The 18,257-nt window shown below is 38.6% G+C and overlaps 1 protein-coding gene across 1 annotated transcript in view; it reads right to left on the reverse strand.

The window, feature by feature from the left end:
* Nucleotides 1–18,257, reverse strand: part of VPS41 (VPS41 subunit of HOPS complex) — a 187,649-nt gene that overhangs the window by 102,908 nt on the left and 66,484 nt on the right. The window contains exon 5 of the mRNA XM_024750657.1: nt 1,864–1,938. Coding sequence (XP_024606425.1) covers nt 1,864–1,938 — 75 coding nt within the window. The remainder of the gene's footprint in view (nt 1–1,863; nt 1,939–18,257) is intronic.

Consider the following 18,257-nt stretch of genomic DNA (forward strand, 5'->3'; position numbering starts at 1 on the left):
TATGACTTTAAAACTGAATAGCAAAGGTTATCTGTGAAATGGAAGGTAATGATTTATCGAGGAGTCTTAATGCACTAAAGAAAGAAAACTCACAACAGCCACTGAAAGATGCACGAGATCTAGGTATCTGGAGCTGATCTTGCTTAATCATCTTTATGTTGCTATCATCACTAACGACTTTACTAGATCGCTGGATATTAGCGCCTCAATTTTCACAATCCTGACTAACCCACGAGGAGGGCTAGCTTACACACCCACGTGCGCTGAAATATTTATTTTCAATTCTATCAACGCTGATAAAATATATGAGAAAACCATTCTTTAAACATGCATCATGGGTCTACAACAAAATATGGCAGTGATAAATTTGACTAAAATAGGAAAACAGAGGTGCTTGCCAAGAAGTGTGCCAGGAGATATCTGAGGGTCATCTCGTTATCCACCAGACACAGTAGTTAAAATATACTGCTTTGCTGCATCAAATAGTAATTCTTCAAAATTCAGAGTTCTGAAAATTCTTAGATGAAGTATCTTAGTATAAGTTCTTTTCCAATTCAAAAACAATATTCTCCTTCAACAAATTAGTTCAATTACATTGGCATTAATCCAGAAGGAATTCTTCCTCGCTTTTCAGAAAACAAAAATGAAGATGATCTTTCTTATAAATACGAAATGTTTCAAGAGTTTGGATAATTCTTCTCAATTTCTGCACATACCAACTCCTCCCTTACCTATCTTTGATGGTCTGGTTCAACTCAGAATTTCAGAAAATTTGACAGTGCTTTTTGAAAAGCATGAGTGTTCCAATTACTCTTACTAGACTCTTTGGGTAACATTAGGCTTAGATATATAAAAATGCATTCTTGTCTGTCAAGAAGACTTCATTGTTCTTTTGTTAACAGATTAAATGGGTATAAATCTTTTACACTGATTACACTGTTTTTAATTTACTTATCCTAATGGCCCATTGACTTTAGATCCCATAAAAAACATAAAATTAGATTAGGAAATCTGCTCTATGAAGTCCAGGATATGTAAGGTTCTGTAATGATTCTTAATGCACGCTCTTCTTCAACTGTTATTTTAGAAGAGTAGCTTAAATACTCTGTGCATTAGAATTTTATCATTGCAAACCAACATTGGAAAAGCCTTCCATTGACTGAAAAACAAAAGACATTCTTATAAGTGGAAAATCAATCACCACAACCACTAAACGTCACAGCTCAACCTCAGCAAGAAGCACTGATAATTGTTAGTTACACGCTGCACAAATGATGTATATGTCCTCGGTCGAGGAAGTAGGGGCCAGGTTTTTAGAAACTGTACATATATTGATTTTACATTTATTTAATGTGGCCACTGTAAGACACTTTATTCTTCTGATAAACTATGATTGCTTATCAAAAGATTCTATAATTCAAGAGAAACATTCATAACTGGTGTGTGAAAATGAAAACCACCAGCCCACAGAAATCATGCCCACAAAATCCAATTTTGTGGATTTATGGCAGAAAGGCATTAAACCACTGTCTTGCAGGAACTGCAGACCAGTCGCTGAAGCCTAAGTGGCACGGCAGTAATGATTAAGGTGACATGTCCCTCTGCCACAGCTGTTTATCAGCTTAATACTAGTTACATTATTGACATTCTTGTAATTATTTTTCCTAAGGCACATTTGCGCAAAATATATTTTACTTTAATTATGAGCAATCGGGAGCAAGTCCGATACCCAAAAAGAATAATCAGGGTTCTCCTACTGCAGGTATACAGTAGGCACAGTGTTGCTCTAGCCCTTGGAGTTGGTAACATCACAGCCCACAGAGCTGGAGCGCTGCTTTCCACGTGACCATGTAATCCCCATACCTTGCCATCCTCTGAACACACGCCCATGTGTTCGCCACTTTCATCCAGGCTAATCTGATTTATCTTCACAGGACTCTATTAAAAACAAAAGAACAAACAAACATGGTAAACCTTCAGAAACATATATATCAAAAGTGAAATGCCTTGGCTTTTCGTAAAATGTGATACAAGTTGTCTATTTAGATGCAGGAGTCCAAGACATATTTTGCTTCTGCAAATGAAAATGGTAAAATATAGCTTTGTTCCCAGACACGTAATAAGCCCAGAAACCTAAGATTTCCCCAAATTACCTATTTCACGTACTTGAAGTCCCAGCTAAAAATGGTACTTTTCTTACCTGTTATGTACCTTTTCATTTGTTCTGTTCTATTTACTCCACAGTCCTAAAATTCTTTCCCAGCCAAATTCGTTTAAAGAACAAAACAAAAACCAAAATAAAAATCATGATGTAAAGAAAAATTTTTGGTTTTTTTTTTTTAATTGAAATTTAGTTGATTTAAAATGTCACGTTAGTTGCTGGTATACAGTAATATGATTCATATATATATATATATATATATATATATATATATATACACAGACACACATACACACACACATTCTTTTTCATATCCTTTTCCATTATGGTTTATCACAGGATAAACCATTGAATTCAGTTCCCTATGCTATACAGTAGGACCTTGTTGTTTATGTATTTTATGTACAGTAGTATGTATCTGCTAATCCCAAACTCCTCATTTATCGCTGCCCCACCACCTCTCCCTTTGGTAACCGTAAGTTTGTTTTCTGTGTCTGTGAGTCTGTTTGTTACATCATATTTTAGATTCCACGTATAAGTGATATCGTACGGTATTTGTCTTTCTGTGACTTTCTTCACTTAGTATGATAATCTCTAGGTCCATCCATGCTGCTACAAATGGCACTATTTCATTCTTTTTAAATTTTTATTGGAGTACAGTTGCTTTACAATGTTGTGTTAGTTTCTACTGCACAGCAAAGTGAATCAGCTATACATATAAGTATATCCCCTCTTTTTTGGATTTCCTTCCCATTTAGGTCACCACAGAGCACTGAGTAGAGTTCCCTGTGCTATACAGTAGGTTCTCATTAGTTATCTATTTTATACATAGTATCAATAGCGTATATATTTCAATCCCAATCTCCTAATTCATCCCACCTCCCCCTTTCCCTCTTGGTATCCATACATTTGTTCTCTACGTCTGTGTTTCTATTTCTGCTTTGTAAATAAGGTCGTCTATACCAATGGCATTATTTCATTCTTTTTTATGGCTGAGTAATATTCCATTGTATACATGTACCACATCTTCTTTATCCATTCCTCTGTTGATGGACATTTAGGTTGCTTCCATGTCCTGGCTATTGTAAATAGTGCTGCTACGAATATTGGGGTGCATGTATCTTTTTGAATCAGAGTTTTCTCTGGATATATGCCCAGGAGTGGGATTGTTGGATCATATGGCAACTCTAAAATCTTAGTTATTTTACTTTGGCTCACTAGCCAATCCATTTCTTCTTCTCTTATAAATTACTAAATCAACTTTTTATTTATACTCTATGCTTAGTACTTTCTGGGGGAATTCCACAGGGTCTAATTGATAGTAACTAACTTTGTCATCCTCCATTCTTTTTTTTTTCTTTTTTTTTTTTTTTGCAGTACGCGGGCCTCTCACTGTTGTGGCCTCTCCCGTTGCGGAGCACTGGTTCTGGACGCGCAGGCTCAGCGGCCATGGCTCACGGGCCCAGCCGCTCCGTGGCATGTGGGATCTTCCTGGACCGGGGCACGAACCCGTGTCCCCTGCATCGGCAGGCAGATTCTCAACCACTGTGCCAACAGGGAAGCCCCATCCTCCATTCTTTTGAGTAATCTCAAATTTAAAAATCTGTGAAGATGGAATTAGGCATTCTACTTTGGATGTATTTTCCCAAGAGTAAACACACAACTGCACTTTTAGTATTTTTCACAGCTTTCCAGTTCTCTATGTAGCCAACTGTTTACTCACTAAGATATTCACACAGGCAGATTTTCTAAAGAGAAATCAAAATCAGTAAATGTTGACAATATTAAAAAATGGCAACCTTTTCTCTTTTTTTTGCTTCTTAAGTAATGACAGTTTACAACTATCTTGCACAAAACATGATAGAACAAATTAACCACAAAAAGAGACGACTTCATCGGTTTCAACATGAGCCTGCAAATTCATTTTTTTAAATACCTAACCTTAAAATAATTTGGTTTGTGCATAAGAATAAAATGGAAATACACAAAATTGATTATTCTATGCTCAACGGAAAATATCTCCAAGCTCGTAAGTCATGGCCAGGACAGACCAAGATTCCCTGACCTTGGAAAGGCCACCCACTGCCTGATGTTGCTGAGAGAAATTCCCATGTTACAGATGGAGATAGCTGGCTACAGAACCCGTTCTCACCCTGATCCCTAAATCACTCCTGAAACGCAGCTCATGAAAACCAAGCTATCTCCTTAAAAGTTCTTAGAATGTTAGGACAGGAAAGGACCTTACAGAGATATCTGATCCATTTATAGGAGAATAAACCAACCCCATGGATGAGATTCACAACAGAGAAAAAGCAGAGCCAGGACTCTGACCTTAAGAGCAGTGAAGAGAACTTTGTGATGGGCAGCAAGGAAGATGCAAAACAAAAACTGAACTGGGAAAGCAATGAGGCCAGTGTGTCTGGACTTCTGGCCGACGAGTCTGAATGCACAATTTCTACAGTCTTCTTTGGATAAAAGTTTTCCTCACTGAGTACCTTCTGTTAACAACTTCCTGATTCTGATCTTTTGTTCGCCAAACATTTTAATGCCCATTTTACTTGTGGCAAGTATAAACCCCACATACCTCTGACTGTAATTTAATTGGTCTCTGGTTATAACCTACCTCAGATTATATAATTCAATAGATGTGTGTAGCTTGATCACTGCCAAGGTTTCCTGTCCTAACCAATATGGTGCTATCCACATGTGACTATATAGAAAGTTAAGCTAGTTAAAATCAATCACAGTTAAACATTCATGTCCTCCGTTGCACAAGTGCTCAATACCCACATGTGACTAGCGGCTACTGTATGAAAAAGCACACAGATCACGGAATGTTTTCATCATTTCAGAAAGTTCCACAGGGCAGCACTGTCCCAGGCCTAGCAAACTGAGCCTCAGTGCTGAGCACAATGCCTCTTCACAAGGCCCTTCTGTACAACTTACATCGAGAAGTGTATCTTCTCCCCATGTACCTGTCAAACTGTACGTCATTTGTTCTTGGACTCTGTGCTCGTGGCCTGTGCTAAGATTCTAGGAATCACACTGTATTATTTTCAAAGACCTGACATACACGTTAGCTGATCCTCACAACTTCTGGCGAAAGCAGTCAGCCTAGGATGGTTACCTCCACCTCACAATAAGGAAAATGAGGCCTCAAGAGTTTACGTGAGCTGTCTAGAGCCTTAGTACTGCTATGTGGCTAGGCCACACAGTGGTATTCTTAGTACGAATAAACCCAACTTTTTATTACAACATGTTTCTTCCTGAGTAGAAACTAATTTGTATCACCACATTAGCAATATGATGGGGGAAAATAAATCATAACTACAAGATATAAGAATCCTTTTTCCTTTATACCTGTTAGCAATGGTTAACTTTTTTGCCAATGATCAATATTCACTGATTTATTTCCCCAACTACTAACAACTTAAACATTTTCTTAAGCCTGTCGGCCAATTAATTTATTCTTCTAAAAACTCTGTTCACATCTCTTATTTTTTCTATTAATGTTTGTTCTTTTCTTGTCCATTTCCTTCTTTTTTTTTTTAAAGGGTATGAGGTCTCGGTACAATACCTTACCCTGACATTGTATATGTGGTCTCCTGTATATTTTTGCAAGATGGTTATTGCTTTATTTCTCACATCTAAGTTTTTAATACTTTCACGATTCATCTTATCTTCTTCCAAATGGATACCCATTTGGACTAGCCCCATTTTTAAAAACCACACCCTTCTCCTTTTGAAGAGAACTATGTTTATCATATAATAAATATTTATATACACTGAGATAATCTTCTGGGTTTTCAACCGTGGTCCCTTTGTCCATTGTTATATCATTTCAACATTGATTTAATTATAGAAGACGTACATAGTATGTTCTGATATCTGGTAAGGTGAGTCCCAGTCACAATTCTTCACACTTTCCTTGGTTTTTCTCAAGTATTTATATTTTCATGAGAATTACAAGATAAAATGACCCCCATGTTGCCACATATAACGGTCATTATTCAATCCTAACTTACTTTACCTAATACAAGCATGGAACACTGATGACAACTCTCCCCCTCTCTCTGCTTCCAATGTATCACACTTCTCTGAGTTTTCTCTGGAATTTCTAGTTGCTCTGCCTCCGTGTCTTTGGCCAAATACTCCTTATCTCCTGATCCCTGTACCTCATAGCTCAGTCCTGGCACCTCTTCCCTTTTACATCCACACGAGCTCTCTTGGTATTCTCTCCAGGCCATGGGATGACTCCTGAATTTAAATCCCTAGACGGGGCCTCTCCCTATTCCAGACCAATATCTAGGACTGCCTATTTTACATATGTACTTGGATGCCTAAACGGGCATGTGAACTAAAGCATATCCAAAACTGAGAATCTGATCTTCCTTCCTGGAAGGGCTCTTCCTGATGTCTCGCCCATCTGTAGTAGTTAAAGACTGATACAATCCTCTCATCGCACAGGACGAAAACCTTGGAGCCAGTCTTGACTCCTGTCTTTCTTCCACACTTTACATCGCTATCTGTCAGCAATTCCTACCATCTCTTCAAACAAAATTTACCCAGACTTTCACCACCCCTATGGCTGCCATCCTGGTTTAAGCTATCATCACCCTTGTCTGGATTATTGTAATAGTCTCCAAACTAGTAGACCTGCTTCTGCCCTAACTCACCTAGAAATCTAACCTCAACAAACCAGTAGAGTATATTGTTAATAGGTGGATCAGACAATGTCACTCCTTTGTTTCAAACCCTCCAAAGGCCTCCCATCTCAGGATAAAACCCAAAGTGTTTACTATGACCTGACAGTCCTAAATGATATGGCTAAAGCCCTGCCTTATCCACACTTGGCCTCGTTCTCACTCCTCCAGCCATGATGACCTTCTTGCTGTTTCTCCAGTCCTAGAGCCTTTGCATTTGTTTGCTGGTGCCTGGGATGCTTTCCTGCCAGCTCTTCACTGGTAGTCATCTTTTCAGGTCACTGGATCTGAATTTTCAACACTTCACCCAAACATTCATAGGTCCTTCACTGTAATACTTATTTTTTCTCCTTAGCACTTACCACTATCTTACTATGTATTTTACTTATCTTAGTTACTGTCAAACTCACTCACTAGAGGTATTAATTTCATGAGATAGTTCAAAGAACACAAACTTCCAATCACACACAAAATCTTCCAGACGACAGAATAAAAAGGAAATGCTCCCCAACTCATTTTACCAGGACAGCATAACCTAACAACAAAACTCAACAAAGGATGTTATGAAAAAGAAAAAATACAAGTAAATCTCACTCATGAACAGAAATGAAAAAATCCTAAAGAAAATATTAACAAAGTCAGCATATATAAAAAAGATAATTTTACTCCAAAACTACTAGGCTGATACAAGATAGTGGAATAGATGATTTTTTTGCATTAATAAAAGAGGAAAATCATAAGATCATCTCAAGAGGAAATTCATACGGTCACCTCAATGATGCAAAAAGTATTGGATGAAACAACACTCACTCATGGTAAAAACTCTTAGCATTTAAGGAGAAAACTTCCTCAAACACACCTAAGGTGAAGCGCTGAGAGCTCTCCCTTTGATACGCTTACAACATGTTGAGTCTTCTAATCCACAAACATGGAGCATTTCTCCATTTATTAGGCCTTCTTTCATGTCTCTAAATAAAGTTTCCTATGTCTCCCCTTAGAGGTCTCATACTTTGTTTTATTCTGGGAGTAGCAATGACAGTCAGCAGGCTTTTCTCATTCCTGATACGTACAATATGATTCCACTTACACAACCTGACAAAAATAGGCACAACTACACCATAGTGTCCAGGGGGTGCACACAGAGGACATAAAATGAAAAAGAAAAGCTAAGCAGTCATTCCTACGAAGGTCAGCACAGTGGCTCCCACTAAGGGAACTGCGAGTGTAGGTGGGGAAGGGGATCACACGGTCTGCTCTTGACAGCGGTAGTTAACAGGATTGTTCGCTTTATTACTATTTGTTCCCCTGCACATCTTAAAATGGGTTTTAAAAAGTTATATTTCAAAATAAGAACAAACGTTAAAGACTTCTAAATAAAATTAAGAAGAATTTGCCCATCCATAAAAATGTCTGGGATCTACACCTTCAACGGATTATTTCTTGGTTTACACTTATTTTTCCCATAACTGTCAAGCTACTCAAATGTCCTAATTTTATTCTGGTCATTTACATTTTCCCAGAAAATTGTGCATTCCAAGTTCTTAATGATGAAATAGTTTCATTTCACTTTGTATTCTTTTAATATTTTAATAATACTAATGATATTAATACTACTAGTAAGTAGTAATACGACTACTAATAAGTAAACATTTACTGTATGCTTATTATACAGCAGTCTCTATTCTAAGAGTTCTATATATATTATATAATTTACTCCTCACAGAAATTCTATGAAGTAGGTAATATTAGTTTTCCTATTTGGAAATATGAAAATATATACACAGCACTATCTCACATGTATATTAATATTTTATTTCCTTTTTTACTATTATCCTTATCAGATATTTATCAGTTGTATTGGCCTTTTTATAGAAGCAATACTACCATCAATCAATTTGCTGGGTTTTTTAAAATAAATTTATTTATTTATTTTAAAATTTTTGGCCGCATTGGGTCTTCGCTTCTGCTCACAGGCTTTCTCTAGCTGCGGCGAGCGGAGGCCACCCTTCATTGCGGTGCGCAGCCTTCTCATTGCAGCGGCTTCTCTTGTTGTGGAGCACGGGCTCTAGGGCACGCGGGCTTCAGCAGTTGTGGCACGCAGGCCCAGCAGCTGTGGCTCGCAGGCTCTAGAGTGCAGGCCAAGTAGCTGTGGCTCGCGGGCTCCAGAACACAGGCTCAGCAATTGTGGCACACGGGCTTAGCTGCTCCGCGGCATGTGGGATCTTCCCGGACCAGGGCTCGAACCCACGTCCCCTGCATTGACAGGCAGATTCTTAACTACTGCTCCACCAGGGAAGTACCTATTTGCTGTATTTTTAAATTTTTCTATTTTATTAATTTCTACTCTTAGTCTATACTAATGATGCCCTTTTTGCCTTGGAACAATTTCGTTGACCTTACTGTAATTTTCTGGCATTAGTATGTTGCTCGTTAGTTTTAACTGCTCATTTCTTAATCATAAAGTAATCAAATATTTTGCATTTGCCTTTGGGTATACCAATGGCCACAAACCAGAGACCAGAGAATACTGTGTTATTGTAATAATTATATCTCCTTTGGGAAAAGCAACATTTTGTTTTGTTTCATTTCTAAGGGTGGTGGTGGTGTTATCTGCTTATATATCAAATTATGAATAAACTCTAGTGTGGCTACAGTTGTGGTCGGATATGTGGTCTGTGTCTATCTGTTAAATGGATGGGTTGCTCTTTGAAACATAAGATATCATTTTGAAGTAATTCATATTTTCTATTTTAGGGTTCAAAATACATATATTTTTAATAATGTTGTATATATTATTTAATTTCTATGTCCTTGTTTAATTTTTTCTTCTTGATCTAGCAAAGACTGATAGAAACATGCTTTAAAAACTTCCCACTGCAACTGTAGTTTTGTCCATTCCTCCTTGATTTTCAAATCCATTTTGATCCAGCTATTAGATGACCTATAATTTGGCAAATCAAAGGGTATAATTGCTACATTTTCCTTTTCGCTTGTACCTATCATCAATCTAATATGCATTCTGCTGGTTAATGCTCTTTTGCCTTAAACTCTGTATTTTCTTATACTGTTACTGCCAACATGCTTAATTTTTGTTTGGCTTTTTATAATACATTTTTGCTCACATCTTTATTTTTCACTTCCATCGGCTGGTGGGATACTTGTTCTTCAAAGCTGAGGCTTATTTTCTTTTAGTAACAGAATACCTGGCCCATTTAGTGTTCTCTTAGTTGCTACATTCCTTTATACTTTTAAAAATTACATTTCCCCATCTCATTATTATTCTTTTGCTATGTTACTCAAATTCTTTTTCTTGACCCATTGAAGAAGAATTTAGATATTCTATTTTTATCTTGTTAGTGATTATCTTTAAATTACTAAATCATGCTTGAATTATGTCTCCTCCCCCCACCCAAAATAAATGCAATTGTATTAACTGGCTCATTTGGAAGATGAGGTATTTAGCACATGTTTATTTACTACTTCCTTCTTTCCCTATTTTAAAACGAGAGCACAAGTATTTTCTACTTCTTAGGTCACTTCAAATAGAATTGGGAAGAGAAGCTAGTTAATACATCTGTAAAAGCTGCAATCTTAAACTATACATTCTAAGCATGAAGCCAGAGAAAGAAACTGTTTTGCTATCAGGGTGTCCATAATTTTAAAATTGATTCACAACAGCTTATTATCGATTAGGGATATTTACCCCTTATCATGAACACTGCAAACAACTTGGCAGCTTACCATACATTTTAAAATATTCTTTAGTTTTTGAAGAAATTTGGGCTTTCTACTCACGTAAATCAAACCAAGTGAACAGTCAACTCCCAAAAGAAACAGACAAACTGTAGGTAAACAGGAACAAGAGGCAACCTCAGTAACAATCAATACATGAAAAGTAAAGCAATGAGATATTTTACCTACAGAATCAGCAAAGATTTTTCAAACACCTTCGTTTTAGCGAAGAAGCACAAAAATAGACACTCCTCTTACATTGGGAGTGGTAATTCAAATTTGGAGAAACTTTCCAAAGGATCATTTGGCAACGTGTATCAAAATTCTTTAAAATATGCGTTGCTTATGATAACCAAGGAGAAGTACAAAGATTATTTTGCAACAAGATGCTTTCCATAGCAGGTTTCTTTTGTAAGACACTGAGAAATAAAAGTTACCTACGGACTTCCCTGGTGGTCCAGTGGCTAAGATTCCACACTCCCAATGCAGGGGGCGAGGGCTGGATCCCTGGTCAGGGAACTAGATACCACATGCTGCAACTAAGAGCCCACGTGCTGCAACTAAAGATCCTGCGTGCCACAACTAAGACCCAGTGCAAACAGATAATCAGATAGGTAAGTAGGTAAGTAAATAAATAAATAATTTTAAAATTATCTAAATTTCTAAAAGCTAGGAATCTAAAAGTTCATTTTTAAAATTAAGTTAAAAAAGAAGCATTATTTATAGAAGAATATGGCCTTAGACAAAGACAGGTCTGGCCTTTGCCCTTGGCTTCTGGAAGTCATTTATGTCACACCTGCACACCTGATAGGAGCATCTTATGGTGGGGCTGCTTGGGCCACAAAGACCAAGCCTGTGATTTAGGGTGGAGGCTTTGGGTCACAACGTATTGGTCAACCCGGAAGCTGAAATCAACCACGTGGACAACCCAGCAACCAATCATGCCTCCGTAACAGAGCCCCAGTAAAATCCCTGAATACGGGGCTCAGCTTCCCTGCATCTACGTAGGGGTGGAGGTTCCATGTCCTAAGGAAAATGAAAACTTCACTTTTGGAACCATCCCAGGCATGGCCCTTCCTGTGGCTGAATTCTTGACCTGTATCCTTTTCCCGTAATAACTCAGAATTGTGAGTATAATAGCTTTTAATGAGTTCTGTGAGGCCTTTAGATAATTATCAAACATGAAGGTGGATTTAGGAACACCACCAGAACTTGCGGCTGGTGTCAGAAGTCTTCAGCAGACTCGGTAGTCTGGAGGACTGTGCCCTCAAATCTTATAATTTGGCTACTCTGGGTAAGTACAATCTGATGTTTATAACTACTACTCTATTTACGGGTATTTGAATGTAATATATGTGACTAGAAGCAGATTCCCCAAAATATTAGCACTGCTTATATCTGGGTGCTGACATACTATTACTATGTAGGCTGTCCCTTTCTAGGATCTGCTAGTTTTCTACAACAAATATTTATGGTTTGTAATCAAAAGATAAATATTTTTAAACAATTACACAGTAAATCCATGAATCTAAAAACAAAACGAAACCACAGTAAATCTTAATTGTTAAATCCACCCTTTGGGGGACCTGCAGCACATTTTTATCTTGAGCAATGATTCAGTATCATCACTATGCATGTTAGTTTCTATAACTGTTCTATAACATTTAATAAAGAATAAATAACAGGAATTCAATAGTACAGCTGTCAATGGTACATAATCATTCGTGTCAGAAACAAACACCTTGCATATATCTGCCATTTCTAAACACTAGAAATAAGCAACAACGACAACTGAACAGGAAAGAAAGGATACAGGAGGGAAAAAGGAGGGCAAGATTCGGTCTTTCCTCAGTGCTGACCTTTCCTGTTTTATACATACAATTTAGGGAGTATGTTGTGAAGATGGGCCACTGAAATAGATGCAGACAAGGGTAAGGAACCAGAAGAAAAAAAGACCAGAGAAAAATGGCCTCAGCTGTATTTTCCATTAGCTACAATTTTATTCCTAATGGAGACATGTTTGGAATTCTGGACAATATAAGTGAGTTTGTTCAAAAATCAATAATGTCAAGCTGACACCATAGAACATACGAAAATGTTTCCTTAATGGAACAAAAAAAGAAGCCCAGTAAGCAGGAGGGGGCCAGGACCAGCACATACCTTCTAAATCCAAGTCTACTACAGGTGGTCTCAAGGTCTTAAATTTAAAGAAAAGGCAAAATCACCCACATGTACACCTCATGTGATAATCAATTACTTAATGTACGAGGCTTGAAATAAATACACTTAGTATGGATTATGTCAGCTCTTCAATTAGGAATAAATTCACGGTCGTTTCGAAAGCTGCTTTTAATGGTGTTCTCTGTGGCCACTTCTTTTCCCCTGATGTTCCTCATCAACCCACCTTAAGCCATCGGTCCCCCAACGTGAACCTCAGGAATCAATCTGCTAATGTATAATTTGTAAGGCTCCTCTAACAAATGGATAATTGATTCCTTCACAAATGCTGCATCCCCACGGACATAGGGTGGAATGAATAAGAAACAAAAGATGGGATTTCACTTCCATCCTCCCAGAGATCCACTACTTAGCAATCCCAACCACCATAGGGTTGTCTATGCAGGTCCATGCTCTTTAGTCACTTAGCAAGCAAGCTACACCTCGTTACATGTGTGAAAAGCAAACGCCTGTCCTTTCATACTTGGGAAAAGCTCATTTTGCTGCTTATTTTCCTCTGCCCTGAGGATACACCCTGAGGTAAGCCAAACCTCCGTCTGGATTGAAGAAGTCTCTGCAAAATACACCTTAACTGTGGGTTTTCTACACATCTGCACAAGAAAACAAAACAAACATTTATTGTCTTGTGGACTTATTCTATGGCCAGAATGGCCTAACCTCTTTCTTTTTTTTAATTTTTATTGAAGTATAGTTGACTTACCATGTTGTGTTAATTTCTGCTGTACAGCAAAGTGATTCATTTACATACACACACATATTCTTTTCCTTTATGGTTTATCACAGGATACTGAATATAGTTCCCTGTGCTATACAGTAGGACCTTGTTGTTTAACCATTCTATATATATAGTTTGCAACTGCTAATTCCAAACTCCCACTCCATCCCTCCCCTCTCCTCCCTCCCCCTTGGCAACCATAAGTCTGTTCTCTGTGCCTGTGAGTCTGTTTCTGTTTTCGTAGATAAGTTCAGTTGTGTCATATTTTAGGTTCCACATATAAGTGATTTCATGGTGTTTGTCTTTCTCTGTCTGACTTCCTTCACTTAGCATGATAATCTCTAGGTCCATCCATGTTGCTGCAAATGCAGAAGGGCCTAACCTTTACCTATAAACTCTCAAATCTTCTCAGTTTCTCTAAAATTTCATCTCTAGGTTCACATTAAATCTTTCGTCCAATCCAGATGGGGAATAAATTTAGCAACAGGCAATCTTGAAGTTGGAGAACCTGTGTGGAGCCTTCTCGAAGGTCTCAGAACATGGGTTCATTAAAAGCAAAAGAGAAGGTGTAAAGGCTCCAGCCTGTTCCTCAGATCCTCTCAATGTCTCTGTCACTCCTGAACAACCTGGCAACAGGCCCAGGCCATCCTCACTGCCAACCGCTCTCCCTTAGACCACCAAGAACTTCCTGGGGCTGAAGCAATGGGAAGTCTTTCAGCTTCACCTCGCTCAGCCACTCTGTGACAACTGACCCTGCTGCCCACAGCTTCCTTCCAACTTTCTCTTCCCTCAGCATGAGGACTGCGTTCTCCATTGCTGAACCTACCACAATGGGCTATAAAAACACTGTTGAGTAACACAATAAATAAACAAAAAGGTTAAGGACCCTTTTTGTTATTTATCATCCTGGGACAAAAGCGAAATACATCGTTCTTACCTAACACGTCAGTTCCAAAAATAAAAGACTAAGAAAATATGAACACATTGTATATTGTTTGGCGGATATAAATACAACATGTTTTCCTTTAAGCAAATGGGGGCGAGGGGGAGCCATCAAAAAACTTTAAATCGCAAGTGCACATGTATGGCAAAAAGTAGGGGAAGAGACTGAAAAAAATCCTACAATAGAAGATTAAGGATATATTCCTAGCCTAACTTCAAAGGAATAATAAATTCTGGATATGTAATAAATGTTAAATAGATGAAAATTTTAAAAATCTTCAACAGCCACAAAAGAAAGAAACAATAGTAAAACAAAATAATGCAGCATTAAAACATTAAAACAAAATAATGCAAAAATGAACACTAAACTTAAAATGACAGAGATAAAAATTAAGAGGCTGGAAAATTCAGTTACCATCAGAAATTTAAAATATTGAATTAATTACCAGAAAACTAGATGAGGACCTTTGTTTCAACAGTAAAGTTGTTTAATGTTTTCATACCAGGGGCAGATAATAAACAGGAAAGGACCTCCACACTCTGGTCCAGTTCATCAGCCTTATACTTCCAACCTGCACATGAGTTTCTCAGGTGACCTTGCTCTCCTGTCCATGAATAGCTGAGAGTCACCGCTGTGTTGGTAGCAACTTCTCTTCCTGTCCCGTTTCCATTCAGAACCAAGGGAAGATATTTAAAGTTTGAGGCATGTAGATTGTTAAATACGTATGCTTAGAACTGAATTATGATAACCACCTGAGAAGAGTGGAGAACTTGTATACAAAATAGAAGAGAAACAGTGTTTTTTCAAGTATTACAATATTGTTTAAATTTGAGCAGTCATCCATCCATAAAAAAAGCTTGGTTCACGGCCTCATCTGTGCCTCTTTCTCCATTTCTCACAGGCACATGTGTGGTAAATACCGCAGGCCGTGTCACCATTTATGCCAGTTGATGATCAAAGGAAGGTTCTCACAAGGAACCAATCGCCCAAGGTATATAAAGGAAACAACTATCTATTGCCTTCAGTTCCTTAAGTCGATTCACTCGCTAACACAGAGCAGTGGTCTTTTGCCCAAAAGCTGACACCAAAACTGCTCAGGGAAAAGTCACCAACAGAGACCTACCTTAAAAGCCAGCGGATGTCTTTCAGTCCCCATGACTTTCTGGCATCTGCAGCTCTCCTCCACTGGCTTCCATATTACCCACTTCTCCTCGTTTCTTTTTTGCCTTTCTAGTCACAACCTTCAGTCAGGTTTCCAGGCTATAGTTCTTCAGCCTGCCTCGTTTAGTATCTATATTTGCTTCACTCCAGCTCAGGCCTCCCTTCAGAGCTGTATACTCAAATTCAACAACTACCCTACAGCTCCGTGTCAACCAGCCATCTCCAGGATCGGTGCCTTCTTCTGTATTTCAATTTCACCAAATGATCCTCTGCCCATCTAGATATCCAAGCCAGAGCACCGAGTCATCCCAGAGCAGTCCTTCTCCCTCACACTCCACAGGAGCAACCAAAAATGACTAAGTCCTCTCCTTCTACCTCTTTTTACCAGAGCACATCTATTTCACAACAATAACCCACTTTGTTGCCTACCTTTGGCACTTCACTTGAGCTCCTAGAGAGCAGAAATCTACTTTAAACCCAGCAGCTGGTACAGAAGAACTTGATGATGCTGCTAAAAGGATGAGAACCCCAATCTTACAGAGTCTGAGACTCTGAACCAGAAAACAGGTTAAACAAACAAATAAAACAAATGCTCTGTAAGGAGACAACTAATTAAGAGAATAGATAAAACCCGAAACAGAATTGTACACAACGTTATTTTCTTAAAAATAAGAAAAGTTTTAAAGAATGGAAAAGCCTAGGGGACTTCCCTGGTGGCGCGGTGGTTAAGAATCCACCTGCCAAAGCAGGGGACGCAGGTTCGAGCCCTGGTCCGGGAGGATCCCACATGCCGCGGAGCAACTAAACCCGTGCGCCACAACTACTGAGTCTGAGCTCTAGAGCCCACGAGCCACAACTACTGAGCCCAGGCGCCACAACTACTGAAGCCTGTGCACCTAGAGCCCACAATCCACAATAAGAGAAGCCACGACAATGAGAAGCCCCTGCACCACATCGAAGAGTAGCCCCCGCCCACCGCAACTAGAGAAAGCCCGCGCAGCAGCAAAGACCCAATGCAGCCAAATAAATAAATAAAAAAGAATGGTAAAGCCTCAAAACAAGTTAAATGGAAAGAGTTAAGTTCTAACAGGCCCCTGCTCTTTTGGGACCCAAGGTTGTCAACACTCAACATCAGGCTTTAAAAGCTGAAGAGGAGCTGATGGTTTACATATAGCAACCGTTTCCTGTGGTACCAACTGTATTTCATAGCTCAAATGAACATACAAGAACTGTCTTCTTATGAAGAGTTATAAACCGTCTTCTTTATCTTATGACCTCTCTAAGATTTAATAACTACATTGATTTGAGGTTCTTGAAGTGATAATTCAGCTTTCATAGAAGCTGCTGTTTCTGCAGATGGGGGGAAAATGCTTTATCAGTAGCAATTCATTCCAACTTTAGAAATGATTAGGAAATTTAAAACGCTGAAACGTCATTTATTTTCCACTCTGAATAAACAAAAGGGGTAGTGGTGAAATGTGGCATAGCGGCATATAAGTTACATTTAAAACTTTGTATGACACTGTGGCTGGAATATCCCTTATTCCACAAACAACTACTGATCATCTTTTATAAATGTATAGCTTTGACAGTACATCCCTTTTCATAGAAATAGAAAGAACATTCCTAAAATTCAAATGGAATCACAAAAGACCCTGAATAGCCAAAGCAGTCTTGAGAAAGAATGAGCTGGAGGCATCATCCTTTCTGACTTCACACTATATTACAAACCTATAGGAATCAGAACAGTATGGTTACTGGGATAAAAACAGACACATAGACCAATGGAATAGAATCAATAAACCCACGCATATAAGGTCACATAATATTTGATAAGGAAGCCAAAAAAATTCAACGCGGAAAGGACAGTCTCCTCAATAAATGGTGGAAAAACTGGATATTCACATGTAATAGAATGAAACTGGGCCCTTATCTTACACCACTCACGAAAAGTAACTCAAAATGGATTATGAACTTAAAGATCTAAAACTGTAAAACTCTTATAAGAAAACAATGGGGAAAGCTCCTTAACGCTGGTCTTGAGAATGACTTTTTGGATAAGACATCAAAAGCACAGGTAACAAAACCAAAGATCAACAAGTGGGACTAAGTCAAACTAAAAAGCTTCTACAGCAAAAGAGACTATCAGCAAAATGAAAAGACAGCCTAAAGAGCGGAAGAAAATATCTACAAACCATATAACTGATAAGGGGTTAATATCCAAATATATAAGGAACTCATACAACTCAGTAGCAAAAACAACCCAAACAATTTGATTTAAAAATGGGCAGAGGATTTGAAGAGACATTGCTCCAAGGAAGACATACAAATGACCAAAAGTACATGAAAAGGTGCTCAACGTCACTAGTCATCAGGGAAATGCACATCAAAACCACAATGAGGGGCTTCCCTGGTGGCACAGCGGTTGAGAGTCCGTCTGCCGATGCAGGAGACATGGCTTCGTGCTCCAGCCCGGGAAGATCCCACATGCCACGGAGCGGCTGCGCCCGTGAGCCATGGCCGCTGAGCCTGCGCGTCCGGAGCCTGTGCTCCGCAACGCGAGAGGCCGCAACAGTGAGAGGCCTGCGTACCGCAAAAAAAAAA

The sequence above is a fragment of the Neophocaena asiaeorientalis genome, unplaced genomic scaffold (genome assembly GCF_003031525.2).
Source record: "Neophocaena asiaeorientalis asiaeorientalis breed wild unplaced genomic scaffold, Neophocaena_asiaeorientalis_V1.1 scaffold60, whole genome shotgun sequence".
NCBI lineage: Eukaryota > Metazoa > Chordata > Mammalia > Artiodactyla > Phocoenidae > Neophocaena > Neophocaena asiaeorientalis.